The 22,870-nt window shown below is 45.9% G+C and overlaps 1 protein-coding gene across 4 annotated transcripts in view; it reads left to right on the top strand.

The window, feature by feature from the left end:
- ANKFY1 (ankyrin repeat and FYVE domain containing 1) overlaps positions 1-22,870 on the top strand; it is an 82,780-nt gene that overhangs the window by 44,764 nt on the left and 15,146 nt on the right. For all 4 annotated transcript variants that reach the window (XR_011995859.1, XR_011995858.1, XM_072729965.1 and 1 more), the window contains exons 5-14: positions 1,701-1,824; positions 2,680-2,829; positions 4,098-4,263; positions 11,252-11,456; positions 12,637-12,705; positions 12,932-13,131; positions 18,132-18,229; positions 21,006-21,234; positions 22,165-22,263; positions 22,537-22,690. Coding sequence is in view for 2 of the 4 variants with exons in the window: in XM_072729965.1 (XP_072586066.1) it covers positions 1,701-1,824; positions 2,680-2,829; positions 4,098-4,263; positions 11,252-11,456; positions 12,637-12,705; positions 12,932-13,131; positions 18,132-18,229; positions 21,006-21,234; positions 22,165-22,263; positions 22,537-22,690 (1,494 nt within the window). In the remaining 2 variants the exon portion in view is untranslated. The remainder of the gene's footprint in view (positions 1-1,700; positions 1,825-2,679; positions 2,830-4,097; positions 4,264-11,251; positions 11,457-12,636; positions 12,706-12,931; positions 13,132-18,131; positions 18,230-21,005; positions 21,235-22,164; positions 22,264-22,536; positions 22,691-22,870) is intronic.

Raw genomic sequence — 22,870 nt, 5'->3', positions numbered from 1 at the left:
CTTTGATTTATAAGTGCCCTGTGGGAGATGCTTCTTCACACCACCTCACCTGTGTTGCTTAGAAACAAAGAACTTAAGCATCAGTCTTGGAATAAAATAGGTGCCAGCGTTTATTGCTGGATGGAGAAAGGATGGCAAAGCTGTTGCTGCCCCCACTCCCCCCAAGGTCTCATTGGTGAGGCTTGGGAGGTTTGTTCTTTTGTTCTTCTCTGGTCTTTGTTAACACTTCCGTCCTTCTTCCCCTTCTCTCTCCTGCATCAGTGGCCTCTCTCCAACTCTGTGTGCTACCCCTCACCTGTAAAAACTCAGAATTATCTGCTAGATGATCATATTTTCTTACTGTAGTACTGAAACCAGTCCATTTTGGTTATAAACGAGGCTGCTGCCTTGAGAAGGCCCTCAAACTGGTGAGCATAACAGGTATGTACCAAATACTGTGTGTAGTTCACTTAGCTTTCCTTTACCTGGGAAAATGCACACAGATACTCTGACCCTCTGAACAAGAGCACTGTGTTTACTACATGGAACAGGACACAGGGCACAGACAGTTCAGTGGATCTCCATTCAGGTCTTTTTTACCTCACAGCTCAGTGTTGTCAGTGCTGATTCTGCCCTTAGGATCAGAAAAGGGTTTCTGTGGGTGTTGCAGGACAGATGAAGCAATAGTAGGCTGCCAGGTCTCTGTGATGCTTTAGAGGTGAGCCTCATTTGTACGGAGATGTGCAGACACGGGAGTGGAAGGACTGTGCTACTTGCCTCCTTTCCCCCAGTCCCAGGGCTGCATCTCCTAGGCTAGGGTGTGGGTTGGCTTTGTGCCAGCAGGGACCTGGTTGCCTGTCTGACATAATGGGTGCCTTCTTATCAGTGCATGGGAGAGTCTTGTGGTGATGCTTGTAAGCAGACTTTTTGGACGTCCATGGAGCTGATTTTTCTGTGTTAGCATACTCAATAATAAGTTAGGGACATGTGCATTGTACACTGTAGGTGTACTGTTGGTGTGCTTCAGGTGTAGTGGGGGTGTACTGTGTGTATACCGTGGGTGTACTGTGTGTATACTGCGGGTGTACTGTGTGTATACTGTGGGTGTACTGTGTGTATACCGTGTACATGCTATGGGTTTACTGTGTGAAATTCAGTTGGCTCTATACATTTTCTAGGTGGACTTTCAAAAGTCAGTTTTATTGAGTGATAATGCACATATCGTGCGGTTCAGCTTTGGGAGAATGTTTCAGGCAAACTAATTTATTGAGGCATACACAGAGCCTCCTGCTTGAAGCTAATTTGAGGCCTCACTGGTGGCATTACAGAACTGTGCTGATAGGAATTGTACATATGTCCTGTACAGTTAAATATAAAAGGAGTGAATTTGACCTATTGTGTGTTTGATTTTGCCAGCACCTATGTATAATAAACCTGTGAGTTTCATGGAATTACTTATAAGGCAGTGGGGGGTTATGCTTAATGTGTTTATTTAGAGGTTATTTTGATTCTGACCAGAATGGTCAATGTGCTATATAATGCAATTCTTATACTTTTAAAATATGATAGGTCAGCTGTACTTATTCCTAACTCCTCTGTGTAACCTTGTATGTTAGTGTTATTGGACATAGACAGCCAGTACACAGATTACAGCTTTGGTTTGTTCACTTACGAATCTATTTGTCCTAATGACACCATTCATCATTAATATTCTCTTGCAGATGTGAGAAGAGTGTTATGTCTCTGGTGAACGTCAGGAACTGTATTCGCTTCTATCAGACCGCAGAGGAACTGAGTGCCAGCACTCTCATGAACTATTGTGCAGAAATTATTGCCAGTCACTGGGTGAGTGAGAGATTGAGGGGTGTGAGCAAAGCACCCTCATGGCTAGCTGGAGACCTGAGCTGAGGCCTGCTTCTATGGAAAGTTACCTCTCGGCTCTTACTTGTATTAGATGACATTTGAGATTGCTGAGGCTCTAAACATCTCATTCTAATTTCAGAATAGAGAGGTAGAGGTAGCTCAGGTCAAGAAATAGCTGCCTGTACGCTCCATCCACAGAAGCTGCCCACAAGCCCGGGTCTTTCCACGTTCTCTGCGGTGTGTGGAGACCATCATTAAGTCTCGATTTGCTGTCCTGCGGAATTGTTTGTCTTAAAGAACAGTATTTGCATTTAGAAAAAAATCATACCTAGTGCTGTGTTTTATAGCCCAGTTTTATAGCAAACTTTGGTACTTAACAACATTGTGAGAAAAGATGTCCAGAAGAATTGGATTGTAAAGAATCAAAACAGGTGTGGTGCTTTAGGATAGATAGAGATTTGCAGTAGTGAAGACCCTCTGACTGGGGGGGCCTCACCCCTGAAAGTTATGATTAGCTCTGCAGCTGCCATCTTTGTGGGGCTAACGACCCCATCGCCTGACAGAGGGCTCCTAGTGGCGTCCTTGCTGGGTGTCAGTGGTGCTTTACTGCCTCCGAAGGCACAGCAGGGCTGCTGTGGACAGCACAGGCTTGGTTCCTGGCTTTGTGTTCCTTCCTGTGCAAACCTGAGCAGGTTACTTCCCCCTTCCTGTTTCACCTTCTTTGTGCTGAGCCCTGTCTAGTAGGGCCAGACACGTTCTCAGGGCTTCTTCATGAACATCTCTTGTTACTGTTGGTGTGTAGGATCTGCTCCCTTTTCATTGTCCTTCTGTCCTCAGGATGACCTGCGCAAGGAGGACTTCAGTAGCATGAGTGCTCAGCTGTTGTACAAAATGATCAAGTCCAAGACTGAGTACCCGTTACATAAGGCGATCAAAGTAGAGAGAGAGGATGTGGTCTTCCTCTATCTAATTGAGATGGACTCACAGGTACTGTAACTGCTTTTCCCCAAAACCATACATGGCTTGTTTTTCTCTAAAATGTCCTAACTGCCCCTAAGCTGTCACCAGCACGGTCTTCTAAGGCACATCTGTCTACGCCTTGTTTGTTCAGGGCTGTCTGAGCTGTTTCCATTATGCTCCTCAAAATCCTTCCAGCTTCTGCCTGTTGGCCATTTCCAAAGCCACTTCCATGTATTTAGGTCATTGTTGGAGTAGTACCCAGCTGCCAGGTACCAAATTCTGCTTTAGTTTTCTTTTGCTGCTATAAAAAAATTGTCACAAACCTAGTGGCTAAAAGCACATGTATTACTGTACAGTGTTGTAGGTTGGAAGTCCAGTGCAGCCATCACCTGTCCACAGTTCAGGTGTCGGCAGGCTGTGTTCTTTTCTGGAGGTTGTAGGAGAGAATCTGTTTACTGTTCATTTGGTGTGCAGGCAGAATTTACCTCTTTGTGGTTATAGGCCTAGTAACCCCATTTTCTTGCTGACTCTAGGCTGGGGGCCCTTTTTGGCCTCTGGAGGCCACGACTTCTTCCCTCTTCTGAGCCAGGGATGGCGTCTCAAATCCTCGTGTCACATCTCTCTGCTCTTCTGCTTCCTTCTGCTTCCCTCTTTTACTTTTAAGGACACATATGATTAGACAGATGGGTCCCTCCCGGATAATCCAGGATGTGTTCCCTCAAGGTCCTTAACCTTAATGACACCAGCAAAGTCCCTTATGTTGTGGATGGCGGCACATGTTCTGTAAGTTAGGACATGGACATCTTTAGGGGCTATTATTCTGCTGACTGCACTGCCCAGTGAAGAAATACAGTTGCTCTTGACATATGGGAACATAATGTGCTTTAGACTGGGTGTCCAGTACCTAGGGAGACATCACGTTGTGTCGGGAATTAGATATTAAGCCATAGTCTTTTATGAAAACGTTAGCTGTCTCCCTTTGGGCTCTGACCCTCTAACCTGGCCTTTGTGTTCCTATAGCACTATCTGCATTTCCCTTGTGGCCCTCATTGTCTTCCACGGTGTTGGTGTCTGCTCTGTGATCCCCATTAATTCTGTGTTCCCTGAAAGACATGTGTTCAAGGAGGCCTGAGAGAAGTTTGTGAATCCAGTGGCATTTGGAGAGTATACAGTGTTCTAGCACTGTAATTTGGTATTTTTATAAAAAGATGATATGTAAGAGTCCAGCTGGGAGAGATTAAAATAAGTTGTATTATCTATTGGCTGGGTGCTAATTTACAGATATATCTCTGCAGCTCCCTGGGAAGCTGAATGAAGTGGACCATAATGGAGACCTTGCTTTAGATCTAGCCCTGTCACGACGACTAGAGAGTATTGCCACCACGCTGGTTAGCCACAAGGCTGATGTGGACATGGTAGACAAGAGTGGCTGGAGCTTACTTCATAAAGGAATCCAAAGAGGTAGGAAGAAGCAGTATGTTTTGTATTTTTCTCTGCTGGCAATTTTACTTTAATCCAAGTAATTTTTGAAGATTCTCTGACCCTGTTGTACACATTCTACGTTCTGTAAAGCTTTTTCTGTCTGCACATGATGTAGAATCTGTGATCTAGGATGGGCTAGTGCCTGTGCCTGGTTTCTTTGGCTCTTCTGGGGTCAGCAGTGCTCCCAGAGGAAAGACCAGAGGGAGGTGTAAGCTGTGACTTGTAAGCAGTGGACGTGTATCACTTTCTTGAGGAATTGTGCCAGGAGGACTTTACATGTTTGGGGACTGTAAGAGAGGGAAAGTATCAAAACCATGCACGTTTAAACACATTCTCAGATTCAGAATTTTCACTTGTACAGATTAGACTTCTGTCATGGCAAAGTGATAGAGTTTCATTTTGTTCTAGGAAGATTATTTGAAACTGTAGCTATGTTTTGATTATGTTGCTGTTAGTAGTGGGAAGAATATAGAAATGATAAAATCAAAACACTTTAGGGTAGTCGGGGTGGCTCAGCAGTTTAGCGCTGCCTTCAGCCCAGGGCATGATCCTGGAGACCAGGGATCAAGTCCCACGTCAGGCTCCCTGCATGGAGCTTGCTTTGCCCTCTGCCTGTGCCTGTGTCTCTGCCTCTCTCTCTCTCTCTCTCTCTCTCTCTCTTTCTCTCTGGGAGTCTCTCAGGAATAAATAAATAAAATCTTTTTTTTAAAAAAAGAATTTTAATGTTAATTAACTTTTCAAGTGGAAAAATACTAATCTTTTCTGTTTGGTTTTTCCTGTGGCCTTATTAGTTGGTAAGTCCTAAATGGATCCTGCTTGCCTCTGCTTTGCAGTCATCATTTCTGACAGAGTGAGAAGCTGTCCAGAGGCAGAGTTCCAGCATGAAATGACAGCTTTCAAAAAGGCCAAATCTTAATTCTGTAGAGGGTTAGATGACCTGATTGAAAGACTTCGCCATGGCCACATTTTGTTCACATGTGGACCACAAAGACAGTGTACTGATTTCTGCCCATCTGAATCCTGTATATTCACCTTTCCAATTGTGTAGCTATCATTACTCTGCTCTGGTACTGTGCTGTTGTTATTGTGCTATTGTATAGCACAATACTCTTACATTTACTGTCATTATTATACTGGCATCATTTATATTTTATCATTCACAAGTTTCTCCTAGTTGGTGGAATGTAGTTACTTCAAATATGGTCCTGTTGCAGCTGTGGCTTTGCTCCTTTTGGGCAAAGGTTTTAATACAGATATCTTTCAAAGCCATGTGTTAGAGTGTGAAGCTTGCTGGCTGACACAGGGGAAAATGTTGCTCATCATCGGGAAGGAATTCCTTGGAATGTGTCAGCGTCGAGAGCAGATGCATTTCCCAGGCGCCACTCTGCACTGTGCAGAGCTGTTGGGTACTTAGCGCACTGGGTGTGTGTGCAGTGGGGAAGGTTCCCACCACATGGGGAATTATTTTTCCCATACTCTGTGATGTCTGGGATGTTTATTTTGGAAACAAATACACTTGTTACTAAAAAAAAAAAAATCTCAGAATTCTATTTCTTTCCTCTTAGGGAGTTTAAATTCTTATGTGTGATGAAAAAGCATCCTTGACGTGATATTAAATATTTTGGTGATTGCTTAGTTACCAGAGTTGCCAAGAATTGGCAGTGCATCTTTGATGCTTATTTTCAGGCGACTTAATCTTCCACTTGGAATTGATCAGTTGCCTGCAAGCCTGTGCATTCTGGCACTGGTATCATCGTCCTGATTGCTGCCAGCTCTGGAGAGTAGCCCATGGCATGGTAGACTAAGCACTGGGGTCAGAGGTTGGGTGGGCTGGGGTTTGAACCCTGGCTCACCACGGAGTCAGGGGCCTTGAACAAGTCAGTCAGTTACTGCTGGGTCTCCTTTTCCTTATGTGCAGAGTAGGAATCCTTCCTTCTTTCCAGTGTTCCCAGCACTGGGACTGCCGGGTGGTAGGGTCAGCTCCAGGCTGCTGTGCCATAACTAGCTTCAGTTCCCAGGGGGCTGCTTTCACGTTTCCTTCTTTAGGTTGAGCCGTCACTCTGTGGCCCTTCCTAAATGAGTAATGTACTTAATTTTAACTGTCAACCTTGCTTTAAGTTCTTGATAATTTGAGCAAAGATCTTTGCTATCTGAGATGTGGGTCCAGTTCTGGATGCCCACTAGAATCTGTGCTGGGCAGTTCTGTGAAGAATGACATGGGCAGCCAGTGTCTCTGGACAAATCCTCTTCTTACAGGAGGCATACAGTGGCCAGAGGGTGGCCACCTCCAACTAGCTAGTCAGGGCAAGAAGGTGACTCCTTGCTGTTTAAAAATATCTGGTGATCAGCATTGACCTTCTAATAATCATTGGTGGTTGACGGGTCTCATAAGCAGGTGCTCCTGTCTCACTCCTTGCAGTCTGTGCACAGATGGTGCCAGCACCTGGAGCAGCGTGAGGCCGGCTGTGTTCATGGTGAATGTTACTGGGTTCCCTGAATACAGCCCTGCTCAGGAAGCTGCACTAGAGGAGAGGTTATGTGTGGACTTGTTTTGATGTTGGTGGTGTTAGGGTTATGTTGATGTGGACAAGCCATTACAGTGATATCTTGTTAACCTGGTGGTGCCAGTGGATGGGGTTGATGAAGTAGCCAACTTTGAAGCACCAAATCGTTCGTTCGTTTGTTCATTAGTTCTCTTTCTTTTCTTTCTTCTTTTCTCCCTTTTCTTTTCCCTTTCCTCTATTCATGAGAGAGACAGAGAGAGGCAGAGAGACCCAGACAGAGGGAGAAGCAGGCACCTTGCAGGGAGCCCATTGCAGGACTCGATGTCAGGACCCCAGGATCACACCCTGAGCCGAAGGCAGATGCTCAACCACTGAGCATCCCCAAACAGTTGTTATTGTAGCTGTGTTTGATGGAAATTTCTCCAGGATGTATTAGAAGTTTTCTTAGTGACAGAAACTTTATAAATGGTGCTTTTGGTATTTTCCATTCTCTCCCTTTGTTCTGCTCTTTGATGTCCACTGTCTTTTCCCTCTAGATTGTGTACCCATGGGGGCTAACTTTCTTTTAACGTGAAACACCCCGATTTTCAACTTCCAGTAATTCCTAAATAACTTTCTGTGTGGGGTGCATGTATTTGTGTGCATATATATATATATATATGCAAGTAATGTATATTTTTGTCTGGTTCATCTTCCATAGGTACAGTGTATTATAAGTTTTTCATAATGTAGTCTTATTTTAGGTTTACTGTGTTCTCTTAGTTTGGAGCATGGGCTGACCTTGAAGGTATAAAACCATATCCTAGCTCTCCATCATATACAGCAGGCTTTTTCATTTTAAGGCCCTCTGTCCCAACAGTCCTGGATTTCCTTTCCACTTCCAGAACGTAGGATATTTTATTCTGTTGCTAATGTTTGTACATATTCTCTCTTAGGTTGAATTTCTGTGGGTGTTGTTCCTACCACACATCAGGGCCTATGGAGAAACTCACTATGTATATATGAATAGCAAAGGCCTGACCCAGCCTAGCCCCCAACATGCATGTTGTTGTTTTTAGAGCTCTACTAATATTCTGGTGTACAGAAAGCTAATTTTTGGTCTTTTGCATGTGATGTTGGTAAAGATCACACTTTCCCCCAGACCCCAGAAAAGAATTGGGGGCTGGTTAGAGAAATTTGAAGTTGCCTAAAATCATAATTGATTGGAATTAGAGCCAGTCTGTTGAAATGGGATCTCATAGCCTTGAGCAGTCGATCTGTTTTCTTCCCAAACATTTCCCTGGTGCCTGCTTTATATTAGACAGTGGCAGGTAGATAGGTATATCAGACATGGATCAATCAGCATCTGAGGGCCTTGTGGCAACCTGAGCATTTCCTTGCCCAAGCTGACATTCTCTGGCAAGATGGTCCCTTAGAAGAAAGTACAGAGCAGATAGGAGGTATTGAAAACCAGAGGATTTTGAAATTCTATGTCCACTGAAGACCAGATGCAACCCATATAGTCAAATGAAAATGAGCACAGGAATACAGGGGCACTTGGGTGGCTCAAGCAGTTGAGCATCCAACTCTTGATTTTGGCTCAGGTCATGATCTTGGAGCTGTGGGATTGAGCCCCGTGTCAGGCTTCACACTCAGTGGGGCGTCTGTATGAGGATTCTCTCTCTCTCTCTCTCCCACTTTCTCTCTCCTTGCTCTCGTGTGCATGTGCGCACTCTCTCTCAAGTAAGTAAAATCTTAGAAAAAAATGAGCATGGGAATACAGATAATAGACTTGAGAACTTTGCCATTCCTGAAATCTTAAGCCCTATTCTGGATGTTCAGATTGCAGAACTATTGTTGAAGATGAACAATATTGCAAGATTATAAAAGAAAACTTGTCATAGGTGTCTCTGAAAGGAGAAAATTGTCATGTGGAGATTGGGAATCAAAGGAGTATACATCTATGGCACTAACAGAATTAGGGGCAGGTGAATGTGTCTGGATGCAAAGACAAAAACAGATCAGCTACAGAAGCAACACTGTTGCCTATGATCTGCATAGCAAAGAAGTTCTATGGCGCCTTCGGCAACCTGGCCTCCATCCATCCTAACACTGCCAGCAGGCTTAAGACGTATGTAGAAAGTCGATAGTCGTGAAACCAGCAGAACAACAGTTACGCTGCATTTGGGGGATCTTCCAGCTGAAGAAGGATGTGATTTGTAAGAAATTTATTTTGTAGACCTTGGTGAAGTGGAGACAATTTACAGAAAGTACCTCTGAGTTTCAGCTGAACCCTTGGGACAACTTAGCAAAGTGCTGTGTCATGGCTACTAGGGTTACACCTGGCCGGACAAGGGGAGGTTTGCTTTGGAAGACTTCCCTGCAGTGAGCTTGTCGGTACTACCTGGAGGTCCCCAGAAGAAACTTTTGCTTCCCCGCTCCGGCTAGACAGAATGCCTCAAAGCAAGCATCATGGATTAGTAACTGGGTGATTGCTCTGTTAATAGTTCATTATCTTACGATGCATTGCTATTTTTGCCTTCTTTTCTTTTCTTTTCTTTTCTTTTCTTTTCTTTTCTTTTCTTTTCTTTTCTTTTCTTTCTTTTCTTTTTTTCTTTCTTTTCTTTTCTTCCTTTCTTTCTTTCTTTCTTTCTTTCTTTCTTTCTTTCTTTCTTTCTTTCTTTCTTTCTTTCATATTTTCTTAATTTATTAGAGAGAAAGCAGAGCAGGGACAGGGGTAGAGGGAGAAGCAGACTCCCCACTGAGCAGGGGACCCAACATGGAACTTGATCCCAGGACCCCAAAGGCCGATGCTTAACTGAGGGAGCTACGCAGATGTCACTTCTTGCCTTATTTTCTTAAGAAACATTAATTTTATGTATAGTGAGTGTGTTTGCATGCATTAAGTTGTAAATGGAAGAGTCGCCTGGGTAGCTCAGTGGTTGAGCGTCTGCCTTGACTTAGGTCGTGATCCCTGGGTCCTGGGATTGAGTCCTGCATTGAGCTCTCCGCAGGGAGCCTGCTTCTCCCTCTGCCTATGTCTCTGCCTCTCTCTGTGTGTCTCTCAGGAATAAATAAATGAAATCTTTTTAAAAAGTTATAAATGGAATTAAATCCAAGGAGGATTAAACTTTAAGGAATCATCATAAGTTTTATTGCTTAATTTCTATCATCCTCCAGGTTGACTTGACAAGCCTACTTGAACTGCTTTCCACAAGTATTTTTTTTTTTTAATTTTTAATTTATTTATGATAGGCACACAGTGAGAGAGAGGGAGGCAGAGACATAGGCAGAGGGAGAAGCAGGCTCCATGCACCGGGAGCCCGACGTGGGATTCGATCCCGGATCTCCAGGATCGCACCCTGGGCCAAAGGCAGGCGCCAGACCGCTGCGCCACCGAGGGATCCCCACCACAAGTATTTTTGATGTGAAATTGTCAGATCGCTTGGTTCTGAATTTAGCCACGTATTTTCAGAATTGTATCCCTTTGGTATTTTTATGTAAACTTAATTCTTGGCCTTTTGAGGTAGTTTGTGTTTCCTCATACAGAGCACTGAGTAGTCGAGGACAGCAGTCTCACCTGTTGAATTTACTGGATTTTATGTAAGTTATTCAGAATTAATTTGGTATTTGTAGGTAGCCCCAGGGAGACTCTTGCACCTCCAAGTGCTCCAAGAGTTAGGGCAATGGAGGGGACTTAGGAAAAAGCTTTGTTTTGACAACCACTTAATGTACCATGTGAAGTTTTTATAAAGAGTAGTGTGTACAGATTCTTTATTTAAATATTCAGTTGCAAACTTCTTTTTTTTTTTTAAGATTTTGTTCGTTTATTCATGAGAGATACTGAGAGAGAGGCAGAGACACAGGCTGAGGGAGAAGCAGGCTCCCTGTGGGGAGCCCGATGCAGGACTCCATCCCAGGACCTCGGGGTCACGCTCTGAGCTGAAGGCAGACACTCAACCGCTGAACTACTCAGATGTCCCATCAGTTGCAGACTTCTTGTTGAGACTGTTTTGTTTGTACGTAATAGAACATTAAAAAAATCTGTGAATCACAATAAATCAGACAGAATTGTCCTCTGAACAGGAACCTGTATGCAGGTGTGGCAGATTGGTGGTCAGGAAATGACAGAGGGACATCAGTTGTGTTGGAGAAGAATCTTGAGACTGCCTTTGAGGGCTGATGACCAGGAGAGGCCTCTAAGTGGAGAAGCCTGGTTTACTTAAATAGTGATATTGAGGCGCAGGACAGGACATGTGACAACAGGTGATCAGAAACTGAATGAGGCCTTTGAGATTCAAGTACGTGACTTTGTTATCTTGATGATGAGTTTCCGCTTCCAGGTGTCCCAGATGTTCTGCGAAGACATGCCCGATTCTCCCTCTTCTTTGTCCATAGTTACTGACTTTCCCAGGAAGCATTGGCCAGAAGAGCTTGCCCTGGTGTTGTTGTGGGTGACCATTTTTCTGTCGTTTCTTTTCAAGGAGATCTCTTTGCTGCCACCTTCCTCATTAAGAATGGGGCACTTGTCAATGCTGCTACATTGGGTGCCCAGGAGACACCGTTGCACCTTGTGGCATTGTACAGTTCGAAGAAACACTCAGCAGATGTGATGTCTGAGATGGCACAGATCGCAGAGGCTCTTCTGCAGGCCGGCGCCAATCCCAACATGCAGGACAGCAAGGGCAGGTAAGTGGGGTTAGATGGCTTGCTCTCACTGCTGTTTCCACAATGGTATTTTAGGGTGGCACATAACTAGTAGATTGGGGCTTGTTATTCAGTCTGATTTTCCCTGAGGTCACAGATAAAGGTTTGTCAGACCGATGAGAGGAGTGACTAAGCCCAGAGACATTTGGGGAAATCATTTCCGTGCTGGGAACTGAGGTCCATGGGTTTGTACGCAGTTTCTGTCTTGTTCAGGTGGTTACTGGTCCAACTTCTGCAAGGGAACTTTGTCTCAGCATCTTGGTCAGAGCTGGTGGGGTGCTGTGAAGAAGGGGTGCACACCGTCTCGGGCCATCTGCCGTGTTCCCGATCGGCTCTCCCCACGGCATCTGCAGCCTTTGTTGTGTCCCCTTTGCCTCTTCCCAGAAGTACCTTGTTAAGGATTCCTTGTGGTTTAGAGCCCATGAAAAAGCTGTGTATCTTTGGAGCAGCGGTGTGGGAGGCACAGAAGGGGACCACCAGCAAGGGAGACCAGCTCAGTGTTTTACACCCTAGAGAAACCTATCAAACTAAGAACAGAGCTCTGTGCAGTTGTCAGGATAGGGACATGGACGTGTGTGGAAGGATCTGCAATTGAGTGAGATGGGTCTCTGAACTCTCATTATCATGTGATAATTACTTTATTTCCCTAAGTAATTGCATCTTTTTTATCTTCTGTTGGATCTTTGACTTTCTCCTGCTGCAGCAGATGCTTGCCCCTGTGATGGGTGCTGGTGCAGGGTGGGGGGCCCCCTTCAGGGTGTGTGGGGGCTGGATACGCACAGTGAAAAGCGCTCAGATGCTGCTTCCAGCAGTCCCTGCCTGTTGCCAGGCTCTTTGAGTGTAAACGAGAGCTGTAGGAAGAGAAACATGTGTTTTCACATTGGTGGGGGATATGTGGGGAAAACAAACTGCTGTTTAAGAATATGGAGACCTGGTGCAAGTCAGCATTCAACTGGAGAGCGTTTTATTATCTCTTCCTTTTGGTGGATCTTGTCCTTTGGACCACTGAGTAAACAGTGACATGATTTTGGAAAGCTGTTGGCCAGAGCACGCAGAGACACTGCTGCAGAGATGGAGTTTTCTTGTGGGTGGTGACCTTGCCTCCTGCCCTGAGGAGTCCTGACCGATGCCTGTTCTGACCCCTCTTCTCTTCCATCTGTAGGACTCCCTTACACCTGTGCATCATGGCCAGGAACGAATATGTGTTCAGTCAATTGCTGCAGTGCAAACGGTACGCATGTGGAGCAGTGAAAAAACAGTCGGGAGGGTGGGATTGTGAGTGAAAAATAATTCCTTTAAAATGTTTTTTAGAAAAAAAAATGTCTTTTAGTCTCATAAATATTAATAAGTAAAAGTAAACTAAAAAACTGTCATTCAAAATGTGCATAAAGAGGCTGTTGGCAGTACAATGTCTGAAGAGGGTTCTATTTGCTGTTCCTGCTGCTTCCTTATTTCAGGCTAGATTTAGAGCTGAAAGACCACGAGGGCAGCACTGCTCTGTGGCTTGCAGTGCAGTACGTCACCATGTCTCCTGACCACTCAGTGAACCCCTTTGAAGACCTCCCGGTGGTGAACGGGACTTCATTTGATGAAAACAGCTTTGCAGCCAGACTTATCCAGCGGGGCAGCAACACCAATGCCCCTGACACCGTAACAGGTAAAGTGTGGTCCCCCCAGAGCTGGTGCTTAGGTCTGGAGGGCCGTGAAACATCACGTCTGCCTTTTTACCAAAAGGTTAGAAACTGAATGGCATATTGTTTTGAGAATTAGTTTGTGCTTTTCAGTATAGTAAAATTCCAAGATTATGCTTTAAGAAGTTTAGCCAGACTCTGAGTCTGTTAAGCAGGAACACTTATTTGGGGCAGTGAGGTCCAGAACTCCTTTTACACTCTTAAAATGATATCTGAAAGAGTTTTGGTTTTGATAGGGTATACCTAAGGTATTTAACTAATATTAGAAATTAAAACTGAGAAATTTTAAAAAGATGTATTAAATAACAAACCATCGGGGATCCCTGGGTGGCGCAGCGGTTTGGCGCCTGCCTTTGGCCCAGGGCGCGATCCTGGAGACCCGGGATCGAATCCCACATCGGGCTCCTGGTGCATGGAGCCTGCTTCTCCCTCTGCCTGTGTCTCTGCCTCTCTCTCTTTCTCTTTCTGTGACTATCATAAATAAATAAAATGTTTAAAAAAAAAATAAATAACAAACCATTACATGTTTAGCATATATCATTTATTATGAAGGATAATATTCAAACAAAATTAGTTGGAAGAGTGACTGGTTTCTTGTATCTGCATCTGTATTCAGCCTTTTGAGATATGTTGTTTTGGTTAAAGTATGTGAGGAAAACATACTCTCACACCTATGTAGCCGGCAAAGGGGGGCACATTTCAGAGCCTTCTCAGATAATTGTGGATGTGTTTCTCTGATTCCACAGCAAGCAGAGTTGACCAAGTGATAGTTTAAAGTTAGTTGCAATATGGAATCTGAAACTGTACCAAAGAACTTTTCATACTCTTATATTGAAATCCAGGATCCATTTGTGCTTTGAATGGATCTTTTCTCCATACATGATTCTGTAACATCACAACTTGATTATTTGAAAAATACTGGTTCTCTGAGTTATGCAGATCTTCCAGATGTTTGTGTATTTTAGAATCTTGTTTACTAATGTCACCATTGATCTTATCAGAGAAATCTTCTACTGTTGATAAGCTGCCAAACTTGTAGTGTTTTTTTTTAAATTTATTTTTTATTGGTGTTCAATTTGCCAACATATAGCATAACACCCAGTGCTCATCCCATCAAGTGCCCCCCTCAGTGCCCATCACCCAGTCACCCCCACCCCCCACCCACCTCCCTTTCTACCACCCCTTGTTCGTTTCCCAGAGTTTGGAGTCTTTCATGTTCTGTCTCCCTTTGTGATATTTCCCACTCATTTTTTATCCCTTCCCCTTTATTCCCTTTCACTATTTTTTGTATTCCCCAAATGAATGAGACCATATAATGTTTGTCCTTCTCCGATTGACGTATTTCACTCAGCATAATACCCTCCAGTTCCATCCATGTCGAAGGAAATGGTGAGTTTTTGTCATTTTTAATGGCTGAGTAATATTCCATTGTATACATTAGCTATTTTTTTTTTAAGATTTTATTTATTTATTCATGAGAGACACATAGACACAGAGAGACAGAGACATAGGCAGAGGGAGAAGGAGACTCCAGGCAGGGAGCCTGATGTGGCACTTGATCCTGGGACTGCAGGATCACGCCCTGAGCTGAAGGCAGATGCTTAACTGCTGAGCCACCCAGGCGTCCCAAAGCCTTAGCTGTTTTCTAAGTGAATATCCTTTTTATTGGATTTTCCCCGTTACAAGTGAAATGTCAAACACAATTCTGGAAGGATAGGTACCCATTGAAATTTAGGAAATGTAGTAATTTTTACTGCTCTATTAAGGACTGTGCCTTTTTGGCTGGTGCAATGTGGTGCAGAGGAACGCGGTGACTCCTGGTATGCTCTGGGGCCCCAGTTTGATCTGACATAAGTGCCACAGTCATCATAGCGGGACAAGTGAGCATCAGGAGGATAGTTTTGACCTCATGGACCCCCTGAAAGACACTCTGGAATCCCCAGGAATCTACTGACCACACTTTGAGAACCCTGTTTTCACATGTGTATTTCCTTGTTCTGACTAAATAAAATACAGAGGTATTTTAAGGAAGAACTCAGGATAATACATATAAAGTGTGGGTGGGTGCCACAGATGATGGGGATGGGCCAGAAAGAGGTGGATATTAAATAGCACTTTCCTTGAAAGAACTTAATGATTTAAGTAAAGAACAAATTCAGTCGCCCCTCTGGTGACTTGAATGCTAAAGTCAGGGCACTCCACACCAGGGGGGTTGGGAAGACCTTCTGGAAATGAGATTGGTCCTAAATTGCTCTGAATTTACAAAGGTATACTGGTCATTGGCCATAATTTATTCATTTCGAATATAATCATACTATACGAGGGCTGCAATATATAAGAACTTGGTTCTTTGATATTTAGGACTTGGATGCTAGCTACCTTCAGACCCAGTTCTTAAGAAAGTTTGACAGGTACCTGACAAGCATATGCATCCTTTCACTGTGGGCTGCACCACTATTCTCTTTTTTTTTCCTAAATTTATTTTTTATTGGTGTTCAATTTGCCAACATATAGCATAACACCCAGTTGCTCATCCCATCAAGTGCCCCCCTCAGTGCCCATCACCCAGTCACCCCCATCCCCCACCCACCTCCCCTTCCACCACCCCTAGTTCGTTTCCCAGAGTTAGGAGTCTTTCATGTTCTGTCTCCCTTTATGATATTTTCCACTTATTTTTTCTACTTTCCCCTTTATTCCCTTTCACTATTTTTTGTATTCCCCAAATGAATGAGACCATATAATGTTTGTCCTTCTCCGATTGACTTACTTCACTCAGCATAATACCCTCCAGTTCCATCCACGTCGAAGCAAATGGTGGGTATTTGTCGTTTCTAATAGCTGAGGAGTATTCCATTGTATACGTAAACCACGTCTTCTTTATCCATTCATCTTTCAATGGACACCAAGGCTCCTTCCACAGTTTGGCTATTGTGGACACTGCTGCTAGAAAATCGGGGTGCAGGTGTCCTGGCGTTTCATTGCATCTGTATCTTTGGGGTAAATCCCCAGCATGCACCACTATTCTCTGCTTACGTCCATGCATCAGGTGTATTCGTCATGCTGTGTACATCTTACAAGGTAACTTACTAACGTCTGGACTGCTTGATTTGTCAATTTGGGGGCGTATATGAACATTTTTCATTGTGAGTCTGAAGATTTGTCCACTGTCTTGCTAGTTCTGTCAATTTTCCTTTATATACTTTGAGATTAGGTACAAGTTCAGGATTATTATTTTTTCCTTGTTCCAATTCTCCTTTTACATGGAATGGCCTTTGTCCACTGTCTCAGCCTTTCTGTCATGTCTTAGCAGTTGAAGGTTACCTTGGTTTGATTCGGAGGCCCATGTGCACATCTTGTGTGTCCCAGGAGGACTACAGGAGTGAAGATGGGACCCTCATTAGGGGTTTCTAAGTTATGGTGGCTCTCGGCCCCAGGTGGAATCCTGGTCTTTGAGGGAAAAGGAAAAACAGCATGAAAATAAAGCATTTGTCCCATTTCTTTTTTTCTTTTTTTTAAATCTAAATTTTAGGTTGTTACCATACTGTGCAGTATTGGTTTCTAGAGTAGAATTCAGGGATTCATCACTTACATGCAGCACCCAGTGCTCATCACAAGTGCCCGCTTCATGCTCATCCCCTACCTCGCCCATCTCCCATGCATCTCCCTCCAGCCACCCTCAATGAGTCCCTGCTGTTAAGAGTCTTAAATGGTTTGTTTCCCTCTCTGCTTCTTTTTCCCCTCCTTCCTCTGTGTTCATGTTTTCTTAATTCCATATGAGTGAAGTCTTATGGTATTTGTCTTCCTCTAACTGACTTACCTCACTCAGCACAATACACTCTAGCCCATCCAAGTCATTGCAAATGATAAGACTTCATCCTTTCTAATGGCTGAGTAATATTCCAGTGTGTGTGTGTGTGTGTGTGTGTGTGTGTATCCCACATCTTTTTAGTCATTCATCTGTTGAAGGACATTGAGGCTCCTCCCACAGTCTGGCTACTGTGGACATTGTTGCTGTGAACATTGAGGTGCAGCTGTCCTAGCGTTTCACTACATCTGTGCCTTTGGGGTAAATTCCCAAAAGTGCAATGGCTGGGTCGTAGGGTAGTTCTGTTTGTAACTTTCTGAAGAACCTGCACACTGTTCTCCACAGTGGCTGCACCGCCTTGCATTCCCACCAACAGCTCACAAGGTCTCCCCTTTCTCCACGTCCTCACCAACACCTGCTGTTTCCTGTACTGTTGGTTTTAACCATGTCCCATTTCTTCACCTATTTTTAGTCCTGGTATTTAATGTGAGTTTTCAAAATGCATAGCTGCAGCACATGAGATTTTGTGTTGATCCAAACAGGAAATGGATGTTAATAGGAAGGGAAACACTGCTTTGGGGCTAAAACCATTCCATGAGGGAAAGAAGAAATGTTTTTTTCCTAAGCTTTTTATTTAGAAAATAGTGGTAAGCAAAACATTTCTGCACCAAGAACAAACATTTAGGGTCTTAGGGATAAAATGTAAAGGGCATTTGCTGGTCGAACATCCCTTCTAGGTCCAGAGGTTCTCAGACAGTTGTCCTTTCCCCCGGACTTTTGGCAGCATCTGTATACATATTTGTTACAGCAAGGCTTGGGGTGCTGTTTGCATCTAGTTGTTTTACAGGGTGCAGAACAGCCCCCTCACAACAGAGTCACTTGGCCCGGAAGGTCAGGAGCACCGCTGCTGAGAAAGCACGCTCTGACCCATCCTCGGCAGCAGACAGAGCTCACCTCCAGTCTTGGGTGGCATCCAGTGGTGAACTCTAGGAGAACGAATGTCCTCTGACTCCCAGACCAAATCTCTGTTCCACCTGGGCCTGTCCAGTGTCTGCATCGACACACAGGACTCGGTGTGGGGTGTGGGCTGTCTGTTGGGATAGGTGGGCAAGGAGGTTTGTCGTTGTGCACGTGGGAACCGAGTGTGCTCACTGTCTCCAGGGAATTGCCTACTGCAGCGGGCAGCTGAGGCGGGGAACGAGGCAGCTGCTCTTTTCCTGGCAACCAGCGGTGCCCACGTCAATCACAGGAACAAGTGGGTAAGTGTGCCAGGGCGGCTGAGGAAGCAGAGTAGCTCTATGGGGAAAGGAAATGGTGCATATATAGGAAAAAATAGCTTCTGTTTTCAATTTTTGTCTGAATGATACATGTACTTGGTTAAAAAATCAGGCTGAAATGGATGTTTTGTTCCCAAATACTGGTTGGTTGGTTGATTCAGCAAGCGTTCCCTAAACACGTGTGGCATATCGGCTCCTCACCTAGATGCTGGGGTCTGCCAGGCTCGTACACAGAACTTACTGCACTAGGATCTCCATCTTCTATGATGCTTGGTGTTTGCTGAATCTTCCCTGTGTGAGTGCTTATTCAGCCTCAAGGTCGCTGCAGTGTTCAGGTCGAAGTGTGGCCTTGGGGCGAGGCTTCTCATTCTCATCTGCCCTGTGTGATTGTAAGCAAGTTACTGACCCTTTGTGAGCTTCAGTTTCCTTCTTTGCAAGATGGGGTTCACAGGGTGTGGCTTCAGGAAAAGGAAAGGGCACATGTGAGTGCTTGTGAACATATGTATGGCCAGGCCGTCTGGTGCCGTGTGAAGTTGTCTTACCGCTGTTTTCATGGAGAGAGGCTGTGCTTGTCTTTAAGGTCATGTTTACTTTGAGCCTTTATGCTAAGAGCTTTGAGGATGTTGGCTCTTAATTCTCAGAGTGGGCCTGGAAGGGACATTCTCGACATCTCCAGATCCTGCATTTTGGGGCACAGAACGTTGAGGCTCTGAGAGGTGAGGTGGCTCACCAGGGACGCAGCCTGCTCTCCCACCAAACAACGGCGTGTCCCTGAATGCACCTCTGGCTTTCTTGACTTTGCTCTGATCGTTTTGTGTCTCTGTGTCTGTCTCTTGCGTTGCCAGTTTTGCCCACTGTTCATTTCTGATACTATACAGACACACCTTGTCTTCAACTTTAGAAAAATCCTTCATGGAGGGCGTCTGGGGGTGGGGGAGTCAGCCAGTGAAGGCTCTGCTTTCAGCTCTGGTCATGATCTCAGGGTCCTGGGATTGAGCCTCATGTTGGGCTCCCTGCTCAGGAGAGCCTGCTTCTCCCTCTGCCCCTCCCTCCACTTGTTCTCTCTCTGTCTCTCTCTCAAATAAATATGGTCTTTAAAAAAAAGTACCCTTCATGGAGCTCATGTTGTTTACCAGCTGTTCCTTCTCTGATGCCCTTTATAGCAAAACTGGGAGGACTCTGAGATGTGTGAGAAGAGACCAGTTTTGAAGGCAAGTGGGTGATTTTGGAGAAGGGTCTGGAGTGCTGGTTGAGTTCTTTGGACTTCTCCTATGGCAAGAGAAGATTTATGTGAAGGGTTTTGAGTAGACAGGTGGTATGACCTTCTGAATTGAGAAAGCATACCGGGAAGCTGCCATGTGGGTGCGCCGTTGGGGTGGAGCCTGGAGCTGGTGGGTGTTCTCTAGGTCGGCAGGAGCTGTGCTGACCTCAGTTACTGAACATGGACCCACGGGGACAGGCTTCAAAGGGTTTGCAGAATTATACTCGCAGCAGCTTAGGCTCTCAGAAGCAGGGGCAGGAGGGAGTGTGAGGCTGTTGGGTGCACCCATGAAGAGAAAGAGAATTGCCTGCAGGAGGAACTGCTGGGCAGTGAATTCGAGTTTGTGACTGTTGAGCAGGAACAGGTGGTGAGGACATCGGCTGAGATAGTCGCATACTTGTAGGCTCTGGTGCGGGCCATGGGGGCTGGGGAGCATGCTCTGTGTGAATGTGGGTGTGGGGTTCTGGAGCAGAAGATGATCCCACAGAGGAGGACACTCTCAGCCCTCCACAGCATGACATGTGTCAGTGGGGAAGGGCGCAGTGGGGGTCAGTGGGAGTCTGAGTCCTGTGACATGGTGACTAGCCGTGGGGCGTCCACAGACATACAGTACCTGAGCCCAGAAAACTGAGAGGTGACAATGTAAACATGTTAGTTAGAACCCAGCTGAGACAGTTCAAGGTTCCCTCCAGGAAAGGGAAATTTTTTTTTTTAGGGAAAAGGACGTGGGATCTTGCTGAGTTTCACAACGAGCCTTGTACGGTCTTTGACTCTTTAAATGGATGAGGTCTAGCTTCCATAAGAATAAGGAGCAGAGCAGTGTGTTCTGTTTGTTTCCATCTGTTTGGGTGGAAAGATGCTGTGTGTGCATCTGTGTCCATGTCCTCTTCTGACTGTTCCGCCCTTGGAAGGATGCAGGAAGCTGGCACTGGAGTTTCCTCGGGTGGGGGAGCAGGAGAGGACATTGTCATTGTCTGTTCTTGTACCTTTTGAACATTGAATCAAATATGTGGAGTACCAGTTTAAAATGTTTTTAATTTTGAGAGTGGAGGAAAGAGGACTTGATCAGAGACCCTGATGAGGTTGATGTGGGCCAGGCAGAGAGACCCGTGGGGGTGGGGGCCAACTCATAGCCCTATCCCCACAGGGCCACAGTCCAGGCTCTGCCAGCCTCCCCGGGGCATATTTCTGTGGCACTTGGAGGTTGTCTGCGGTTTAATCGTTGAAGATGTTTAAGAAGATGATGGGACATGTAGATGAGGAGCCAGGGTCCTGGGAGGGCACTTGGGCCAACTTTGAAGAAACCAGGCTGATGGCATAGGGAAGGCAGGAATGGACTCGTAGGAGTTGGACAAGTCGTGGTCAGCTGGTGACAGGATGGGCTGAGGGCTGTGACTGCCCCTGGAGACTCGGGCTTGAGAATACAGGCGTCAACCCTCTGTGATGGGCACTCCCATCCTGACGGTGCTCTGAGGTGGGCTGTTTGCTTCCGTTTAGGGAGAAACCCCATTGCACACAGCCTGTCGGCACGGCCTGGCCAACCTCAGTGCAGAGCTCCTGCAGCAAGGCGCCAACCCGAACCTGCAGACCGAGGAGGCCCCGCCTTTGCCACGGGAGGCCGTGTCTTCTGCCAGCTCAGTGGATGGTGTCTATCTACAGACGCCGTTGCACATGGCCATCGCCTATGATCACCCAGATGTGGTGTCTGTCATCCTGGAGCAGAAAGGTGGGTAGCTGGGGCCTCCCCACCCTTACCTGTGAACGGTCATTCTGAGGAGTTAGTTACAGAGTTCACGTTCCTTCCATTGATGAGTTATCTTGCCCCCAGATCCTTTCAGGTCGTACTAGGTCAGCATGTAGTCTGGCTCCTGACCACTATTCCCTGTGTACATGCTGAGGGCAAAGCCTGCCCATCGCACCTGTCAGGTGATGGGGTTAGAACCGTAGACGACTTCTCTCTCATGTTGGGTGTTTCCCAAAGCTCTGCCTCAGCGTGAACAGTACCCAAGGACCCTGCACCCTCAGACCCCACTTGAATGGGCGGTTCTCTCAGCAGCCTCAGTCTCCCTGGCACGCTGGTGGCTGGGGAACCGTGGGAGGAGCAGGGGGGCCCAGGGAGCCCCTGCCATGGGGAGGTCCACTTCCCTCAGAGAGTCCTCCCCAGGTTCTCCTCTTGCCTGTCTTGGAACCTGTCCTCCTCTTGCCTCTGTCCTGAGGAATGCCAGCATATTTCCTCCCTGTTCTTACGGAAGGAAGCAGGATTTCAGGTAGAATGCATCTTTCTCTGGGTCCTCCCTGGAGAGATAAGAAGGCAGGAATTACATATTAGGAGAGCCCTGCCAGGCCATGGTTTTGACCCCGTTTGTCTGCACTCAGATAATTATTATGTGTTTCCATAGTGGGTTTATTTTCCTTTTGTGAAGACTCAGTATTTTAAGCTTTAAAAACTTTTATTATTCCCATAAGCTGTGCTCCAAAATGCCAGGTTTCTGGGCTTCCACTCTGCATGAGAAGATTTATGAACTCTCTCTGTACAGAGGGGATTGTATTATAGCCAGTCAGTGAGTTGGAAACCAACTAGCTCTAGCTCTGGAGTCCTTTAAATGTGGTCCAGGGGGTGGGGAAATCAAGTGTTCGTTTCCTTTAAAAATTTTAGCTAATGCTCTTCATGCCACCAACAACTTGCAAATCATTCCGGACTTCAGCCTCAAGGACTCCCGAGATCAGACGGTGCTGGGCCTGGCATTATGGACTGGTGAGGTGGTGCCAGAGGCTGCCGGGGGGCAGGGAAGGCGTTGTCCAGAGGCTGCTGGGGTCTGCAGACTGGCCTCCGTCCAAAGGGTGGGGGAGCAGGGAGGGAGGGAAGCGTGCAGGGGCGGGGCTCATCGTTGGGTTTGGGTTAAGCCTGTGATACCTGGTGGAAAACTGCTGGCTTTGAGAAGTCGAGGGGGTGTGTTTGTTGCAGTGAGATGTTGAACAACGGGGGAAATGTGGAGCATGCGTTGGTCAGGGCCTATTTGTGTCCCAGGCATGCACACAATCGCAGCACAGCTGCTGGGCTCCGGGGCTTGCATCAACGACACTATGTCGGACGGGCAGACCCTGCTGCACATGGCCATGCAGCGGCAGGACAGCAAGAGCGCGCTCTTCCTCCTGGAGCACCAGGCAGATATCAACGTGAGGTAGGCGGGAGCAGCTCCCATCTGATGGAAAGCATGATGGTGGACTTGTGGGATGGTGAAAGGGAATCCTCAGGACCCGGGCTCAGTACTGCACGGAGGTCAGTGCAGGACCTGTCCAGAAGCACTTGTTTAGACAAGGATTTCGTACATAATGAAGAACATTCTTGGGGGAAAAATACA

This window comes from Vulpes vulpes, chromosome 12 (genome assembly GCF_048418805.1).
Source record: "Vulpes vulpes isolate BD-2025 chromosome 12, VulVul3, whole genome shotgun sequence".
Taxonomy (NCBI): Eukaryota; Metazoa; Chordata; class Mammalia; order Carnivora; family Canidae; genus Vulpes; species Vulpes vulpes.
The sequence above is the reverse complement of the archived record's forward strand: the minus strand, read 5'-3'. Positions and strand labels throughout refer to the sequence as shown.